This window comes from Triticum urartu, chromosome 1, assembly GCF_003073215.2.
Source record: "Triticum urartu cultivar G1812 chromosome 1, Tu2.1, whole genome shotgun sequence".
NCBI lineage: Eukaryota > Viridiplantae > Streptophyta > Magnoliopsida > Poales > Poaceae > Triticum > Triticum urartu.
Genome location: NC_053022.1, coordinates 183,320,716 through 183,329,107, shown reverse-complemented (window position 1 = coordinate 183,329,107; position 8,392 = coordinate 183,320,716). Strand labels below are relative to the sequence as shown.

General features: G+C 54.7%; 1 protein-coding gene across 1 annotated transcript; it reads left to right on the top strand.

Annotated features, from left to right (window-relative positions):
* The first annotated feature begins 208 nt into the window (after nucleotides 1–208).
* On the top strand, nucleotides 209–1,488 carry LOC125521805 (glutathione transferase GST 23-like). Its single transcript, XM_048686898.1, has 2 exons — nucleotides 209–684; nucleotides 767–1,488. The coding sequence occupies exons 1-2, from the start codon at nucleotides 331–333 to the stop codon at nucleotides 1,235–1,237; spliced, it is 825 nt and encodes a 274-aa protein (XP_048542855.1). The 5' UTR covers nucleotides 209–330; the 3' UTR covers nucleotides 1,238–1,488.
* Nucleotides 1,489–8,392: the final 6,904 nt, after the last annotated feature.

The following is an 8,392-nucleotide window of genomic DNA, read 5'->3' as shown; positions in this document are numbered from 1 at the left end:
ACGAGCCAGCCAGCACCGCTCTGTGTACCTTGCCGGGGAAGCCTCCCCGGCCCACCGCCCCTCGCCGTCTCCACCCACACACACCGTCCTTCTCCGGCGCGCTAAACCCCATCCAGCTGACATCCCGGGCCCACCCGACCACCTCACTTACGTGTGGGGCCCACCTACCACCCTCCCGCTCTATATAAACCCTCTCCCACCCTAGCTCCAAGCCACACACCAAAAAGAATCTCACTCCACTCCACTCCACTGCAAGCAACAATACAAACATCATCCGAGCATCCTAAGATCGACCGGAGTCCTTCCTTCCTTACTTTCACGTAGCCGGCCATGGAGAAGGCGGCGGAGAACGTTGACGCTGGCGCGGCGGCGCAGCTGCAGCTGAAGCTGTTCGGGTCGTGGGCGAGCTCGTACACGCACCGCGTGCAGCTGGCCATGCGGCTCAAGGGGCTCGCCTTCGAGTACGCGGAGGAGGACCTCGGCAATAAGAGCGACGCGCTGCTGCGCCTCAACCCCGTCTACAAGAAGGTCCCCGTGCTCGTCCACGACGGCCGCTCCCTCGCCGAGTCCGTCATCATCCTCCAGTACCTCGACGACGCCTTCCCGGCCTCCCGCCAGCTCCTCCCCGCCGACGCCTTCGACCGCGCCGTCGCTCGCTTCTGGTGCCACTTCGGCGACGACAAGGTATGCATACACGCGCACGCGGTGCTCGTGATGATTCTCTGACGCCCGTGGAACATGGCTGACCTGTTTCTGTGGAATGCAGCTTGGGCCGGCGGTGGGGGCGGTGTTCGCGTCCACGGGGGAGGAGCAGGAGGCGGCGGTGCGGCACGTGCACGAGAACCTGGTGCTGATCGAGGCGGAGCTGCGGGAGGGGGCGTTCAAGGGCCGGCGCTTCTTCGGCGGCGACGAGGTCGGCTTCCTGGACGTCGTCCTGGGCTGCGGCTCCTACTGGCTGGCCGTCTTCGAGGAGGTCACCGGCGTGCAGCTGGTGGACGCCGAGGCGTTCCCGCTCTTCCACGCCTGGCTGCGCGACTTCGAGGCGCAGGACGAGGTGAGGGAGACCATCCCCTCCATCGACCGCCTGCTCGAGTACGCGCGCGGCCTCCGCCAGATGCTGGTCGCCATGGCCGCCGGCGCCGGCGCTGGCGCAGCCTCGGCCGACGCCCCCACCGCCGCTCCGCCCGCCGCGGCACCCCCGGCCGCCACCACGGCCGACATCGCCGTGGACATATGATATGACCGCAGGCCGTGCACGCGCTGAACCTGTGGTTTGTGTCGGTCGGACGTCGTCGTCGTAGCTACTAGCTAGTATAGTTTCCCGTGTTGTGCGGTGCCGAGCATGTGGCGAGGCGCCAAGAATTGCGCTGCTACCACTATAGTTAGTGGCGCAGTCTGGCTAGGTGTCGTTGATTTCTTTCTCTTCTCTTCCACTCTTTGTTATGCGTTGTGTGTTTGTAACTGGGAATCTTATGCGTTTGCTTCCTAGCTTTGCTTGTTTAGACATAATGCACGTGTGTGAGACTGGCATTTTCGTTGGATTCAACGGCCACATGAGCGAGAAGCTGACGCTGTGTTCCTCCTACCAACGAGTGGGTAGTGCGCATTACAGTTTCTTTTAACTGCGGGTAACTCTGGCGGACTGGTATCACAGTTTAGCAACGGTTTTCACCTCACAAGTTCACTATAGCACTATATTGATGCCAAGAGGGAGTGGAGTACCAGTCCGGCCCAAGTTGATTTATGTTAGTTCTGCCCCAAAATGCTGCGGTTAAACGTGGGTCAGGATGGGGGTCCAGCGGCGTGGTAACCATTTAATGCTACTGATTTTATCAATACCTGCTTCTGCAAAGTGTAAACTTCTCTACTATTGAGAATTCATTATCAGTGCGTGCGTTTGTCATGAACCCTGCTGCTCATCCACACCGGCCATTAACTTCATGCCCTGCACCCAGATGCTGCATCATGCCATCATCGTGCCCAACTTGACAACTTCCGCTTGATGGTTTCAGTTAATCCCTATCACAAAACACGATCAAAGAAACTTATCTCCAAAACAAATCCAAGAAACCCAATAATCTCGTTTTGCAGCGGCTGGCAGAGCGCGCCGGCGCTGACGGCAATGAACCAAAAGAGTGCATGGGGACAAATAATTCCTACCGCGGGCGGCAAAATTGACAAATTTGACCTATGGACGAAATCAAATTATAGAATGAACTGTCCGTGAAACTATTTCACAAGGTTGACCTTTTTGTGTGACGCTTGACACGAAGGCGCAACACTACACCGTGCAACCTCACAGGTAGGCGCTACACGCCTGGCCAGCGTCGCACCCGTGTGATCCGAAAATTACTAAGTCAGTGTGCAGCGCCTGAGAGCTAGTTTCTAGGCGTTGCACTAGTGGTTGTTTCATTTTATAGTGCAACCACTAGTACAGTGCCTGAGAGCTAGGCGCCACACTATACAGTGCAGCGCCTAGCTCTTAGGCTCTGCTCAATGACTTAGCAATTTTTAGGCAGTCTGGGATGCAACGCTGGCTAGGCGTGTAGCGTCTATCTGTTATCTGTGAGATGTTGTACATTGTAATGTGACGTCTTGATGTCGGGCGTCACATAAAAAAGTTAGCTGTGTGGAATAGTTTTACGGACAGTTTATTCTGTGATTTAATTTCGTCCACCGCGGGCGCTGCAGCCTGCAGATTTCATACGCACACCGATATGGGCGCTGGCGGGCACGCAGAGCTCAGAGGCCGAGCACCGCCGCAGAGCTCCTGGCTAGAAATAAGAGCCGGGACAGCGAGAGAGGATCCGAAGCGGTGCCGATCGTGTGGCCACGGGGAGATCGCCTAGCTCTGACCTTTTTTAAAACTCGGCAGAGTGGGAGCCTAGGGAGTAAATAAAGCGGTGTCAGGTGGCGGAGGCGGATCCACTGGCGCGTCGTGGCGACCTCCGGCGGCCGCGCCCGTGCGCGTCGACGTCGCCCACGTGAACGGCGGGTGCGTGCGTCCTCGCTACGGCCAGAGGCCGGATACTAGAGTAGTAGGAGTATTAGTGGTGCACAGTGCGCTCATTATTCTTGCCGGGATCGGGCCAGTTCGGAATCATGCCGCGCGCACGTCCGCATTTAACCCCCGCCCTGACGCCCGGCGTTGATTGATCACTGACGCCAGGCCACGACGGACGGATGGACGGACGGGCGGGCGGAGTATTCATCGCTTTGCATCTACTCCAGTTGGCGGATTGATGGAGCACGTACGTACGCGCGTACTGCCCGATCGCAACGGAAGCTACTGCTAGGGCTCTTTCGGTACGCTCGTGCTCCGCACTTTGCGTTTGTACTGTAGCTCTCTATGTCTTCTACGTCTGCTGGAAAATTAACCAGTCAGTCACAACATTAGGGCAACTCCAACCAAGAGACCCAAACCAACACAAAATAATCCTTTTTTGTGTTCGCTTGGGTCGCCAAACGGACACACGGACACGCGCAGCGCATCCAACGGTGCTACCCCATTTGAAATGACATTCGTCGGCCTAGCCGTCGCCGGAGAGGAGAAGATTGAAGATGTGTTGTCGGAGCCACCCGAGCCGACCAGGGCGACCACCCCGCCACCCTCCTCCTCTAGCACTGGAGGGAGCATTGTGCCGCCGGCCCCCTCCGCTTGGCGCCAGAATGCCTGGGTGAAGCACCCCCCCTCCTCCTCCTCTGCTTGACACCGGAACGCGTTGGTTGCTGCCACACCACCATCCTTGCCTTGCGCCGGAGGGATCGCCGCTGTCGGTGTCAAAACCGGCGGATCTCGGGTAGGGGTCCAGATCTGTGCGTCTAGGCCGGATGGTAACAGGAGGCAAGGGACACGAAGTTTTACCCAGGTTCGGGCCCTCTTGATGGAGGTAAAACCCTACGTCCTGCTTGATTAATATTGATGATATGGGTAGTACAAGAGTAGATCTACCACGAGATCGGAGAGGCTAAACCCTAGAAGCTAGCCTATGGTATGATTGTTGTGTCCTACGGACTAAAACCCTCCGGTTTATATAGACACCGGAGAGGGTGAGGGTTACATAGAGTCGGTTACAATGGTAGGAGATCTACCTATCCGTATCGCCAAGCTTGCCTTCCACGCCAAGGAAAGCCCCTTCCGGACACGGGACGAAGTCTTCAATCTTGTATCTTCATAGTTCAGGAGTCCGGCTGAAGGTATAGTCCGGCTATCCGAACACCCCCTAATCCAGGACTCCCTCAGTAGCCCCCGAATCAGGCTTCAATGACGATGAGTCCGGCGCGCAGATTGTCTTCGGCATTGCAAGGCGGGTTCTCCTCCAAATTCCGTGTACCTGTTGAATAAAGTCTGATTTCTTGTAAATGTTGCGCTCCTTGGCTTCTACGCCCAATAATGGCCATCTCCCACGTGTCAAACGAATATGAAAAGTCTGAGCGTTTTTACATCCACACCCCTAGCCGCGTAAATGAGCCGCCCATTTAAGGGGATGAGGATTTAGATTCAAACCACACCTTCTCCCCTTCGCGAGTGTTCATCAGAGCGCATCCGACAAAGGTCCATTCCACCATGGCCAGCCGTCGCAACTCCTCCTTTCGCCCTTCCAGCCCTCAGCCTGGATATGGGGAGAGATGCTCCATCCTGCATAGCGAGCTAGTGACGCTCCAGACCAAGGGATTTCTCCCCCCGGCCTATATGGTCCCGGTTCGAGCCGGTCTTGCCATCTATAACGGTGGAGAGCAAGCGGAGAGTGTCCCTAATCCCTCCAAAGGAGAGTGGGTATGCCTTGTCCCTTATTTAGAGGGCTCGGATTTCCAATCCATCTGTTTCTCCGGGGGCTCCTGGAGTTCTATGGCCTCCAGCTACACAATCTTATGCCTGCCTCCGTATTGCATATCGCGGGCTTCGTAGCCCTCTGCGAGCTGTTTTTGGGTGTTGAGGCTCATTTCGGGCTATGGAAAGAGCTATTCTGCCTTGTGCCCCGTTCTCAGAAGGGGTCAATATATCAAGTGGGCGGAGCCGAAGTGTGGCGCATCGCCGGGATCGGATATCTATCCGGAACCCCAAAGAAGGCGTCCGAGGACTGGCCTTCGGAATGGTTTTACATAGAGGACGTCCCGCTGCCGGATCCTGTCCGGATCGGCCTCCATGAGTTCGACAATGCTCCACTAAAGAAGCGCCTAAGTTGGCGTCCACGGAGCCCTCAGAGGGAAAGTGACAAGGACGTTCTTTACCTGATGGGCCGGATAAGATTGTTAGCTCATTCTGGACTGACCATGATCTGGGTCATGGCCGCATGCATCATGCGAGGGGTGCAGCCGCTACAGTATAGAGGCCACCCCATGTGGGACTTCAACGGGGAGGACGACGCCACCCGCTACGGCTGTAAGGGGCCGGATTTGGTTGCGGCTCTAACAAAGACCTTGTCCGCTTTGTACAAGGGAGAAGAGGAGGAATTTCTTCGCGTCGACCCACAGGGTGGATTTTCTATGTACAATCCCCCAAGCTGGGTAAGCGGTCACATTTACTTGCCCATCCGTTTTATATTCCCATTGTTAAATATTCATTCTAACGACTTCAACGCAGGAACTGCGCCAGGCTGTTAAAGAAATAAACAGCCCTCCTCCACAACCCGAGGACCTAGGACGGTCCCTCGACCCGGCCTCTCAAGAGGATCCGAACTTATCTGTGGAGCTGATTGATGGAGTGTTCCATCAATTGAGCAAGGACAACGCCTTGCTGGCCATTACGGCCGATTACCCAGGGCTAATCCCGGCCTCCCAGGTAACTGAGATCGAAGTCCCAGTACCCCGAATAGGGATCCGCCCTCTCGTGTTTTCAGTTTCCTGATTACAACCGAGCTTTGCAGGGGAGGTTTTTGAGACGGGAGGCCGAACCTGCAGCGATAAGCCAACGGGGTGCCGCAGGGCCCCGTGGGCAGAAAAGAGGTGCAGTCCGGACCGAGGCGTCAGCGCAAAGGTATGGCGCGCCCCCTCATCTCAGGTGTTATACCTTCAAGGCATATTAACACTCGTGCTCTCTTCAGGACAAAGATATCTCGCCAGACTATATCCGGAGAGGCTGCCAATCGCGCCTCCACCAGCCAGGCTCCAAAGCCTGGTCCGGAGGCGGAGGCGAACACAAGGCGTGCACCGGACGCTCCTCCGACAGAGGATGTGGACAGGTTGTCTGCCACCAACTCTGAGGTGGAGAGTGCCATGAACCACAGGCGTCGCCGGGCAATTCTTCGCGACGCTTGTTTCTCCCAAGAGGCATTAGATGCCTTCAATTCGGGAGATGCGTACCTCCGTGCCGCTCAAAATGGTCTAGCCAGAGCCACGGAGCAATATGTAAAAGACATACGGGTAAGAAAATTTTGGTAATTATATATATATATATACCAATAGCCCCCGAGACTTGAAACAGTTAGAATAAATGATTTAAGGATCATTTGTTATGCAAGTTCTTACAGAAAAGAATTCCCTACTGTCCCAGGAGCTGGAAGAGTGCAAAGCCCAACTTGAGGCCGCACTAGCCGCGGCAGGGGAGCCCAAGGAGACCCCCTCTAGTAATATACGCTTCGAAAGATAAGTATTTTGCGAAGCACGTCATGGGTGTGAATCTGACAAATGAAATTGCAGATGGCGCCGGATTGAATCCGGAAAGGCAACAACTCCTATGCCAGCTGAAGGCTGGTGAGAAGGTGCTGACAAAGGTGAGGCGGGAGAAGAACGATCTCTAAGATGCCAACACCAAGCTGGGCGTCGACCTGAAAGATGTTCGTGCCCAGCTGTCAGACTCCGTTAAGGAGAATCAGCGGCTTCGGCGCGGCATATTTAGTAAGTGCTTGAACGAACCTTTGAAAAAAAGTTCGGCGGGGAAGTCGACTAACAGAGTAATGTCTGTAGGTGTGCTAACAGGTCGTCCTGCAGAGGAGATGCCCGGTTCTACGGGTGACCTTTTTCCCGAGCTCTCGCAACTGCTCGAGCGAGTTCGGCAGGCGATGCAAGGCGTCGCCCAGGCCTTGTGGCCATCCATCTCCATGCCCGAAGGTTTTGGAGAGCTTGCGGAGAAGCTAAAGGGAGCACGACGGCGCTTCCGATTGTGGAAGATATCGGCCTGCCGTCAAGGCGCTAGGGAGGCCTGGGCCATGGTGAAGACGCGGTACACAAAGGCTGACCCCAACCACATGGCCGAGGTCGGTCCTGTGGGGCCCGATGGGAAGGAGATCGTTGTAAGCTTAGTATACGGCCAAGTAGAATTGGCCGCAAAGTATTCCCAACAGGACTGTAAATTAGACAGCCTGTTAGATGGTATTGAAGAGGAATACAATCAGTCAGAATGACTATGTAATTTAATTGACATTTATAATGCCTTCTAGCCGGATTGTAGATCGTTTGTCATGGCCGACCTTTTCGCTTCAGCCTCGGGACCTGACGGTCCGAAGTGTGTCCGAATTCCCATGCGGTTATATAAGAACCGGGGAATGCATGGAGACCAGGCGTAGGGGTCATTAGTGCATGAATAGACAAGTGCCCGATTAGTTATGTTATATTACATGGTTAGTAAGAAACATCTTCCAGGGAAAATAGTTCCGTTAGGGGTTCCTTTCCCTGGGAGGCATGCCCTAAAGTGCATGCCCCTTCTGCGAAAAAGACGCGGGAAAAAGCATCTGGGGGCGCATAAATAAATAAGTGAAAAGATCATCTTTGAAAGGATCGATATGGTTGACTAGAGGGGGGTGAATAGGCAACTACCAATTTTTAGCTTTTCCTTACCAAATTAAACTTTGCATCAAAGTAGGTTGTCTAGATGTGCAACTAGGTGGGCAACCTATATGATGCAATAACAACAAGCATACAAGCAAGCAAGGGTAGAAACAATAGAGAGCTTGCACAAGTAAAGGTAAGAGATAACCAAGAGTGGATCCGGTGGAGACGAGGATGTGTTACCGAAGTTCCTTCCTTTTGAGGGGAAGTACGTCTCCGTTGGAGCGGTGTGGAGGCACAATGCTCCCCAAGAAGCCACTAGGGCCACCGTATTCTCCTCACGCCCTCACACAATGCGAGATGCCGTGATTCCACTATTGGTGGCCTTGAAGGCGGCGACCGAACCTTTACAAACAAGGTTGGGGCAATCTCCACAACTTAATCGGAGGCTCCCAACAAGACCACGAAGCTTCACCACAATGGAATATGGCTCCAAGGTGACCTCAACCGTCTAGGATGCTCAAACACCCAAGAGTAACAAGATCCGCTAGGGATGAGTGGGGGAATCAAAAATCCCTTGGTGGAAGTGTAGATCGGGGCCTTCTCAACCACTCCCGAGCAAATCAACAAATTTGATTGGCTAGAGAGATAGATCGGGCGGAAATGAAGCTTGGAGTATTTAATG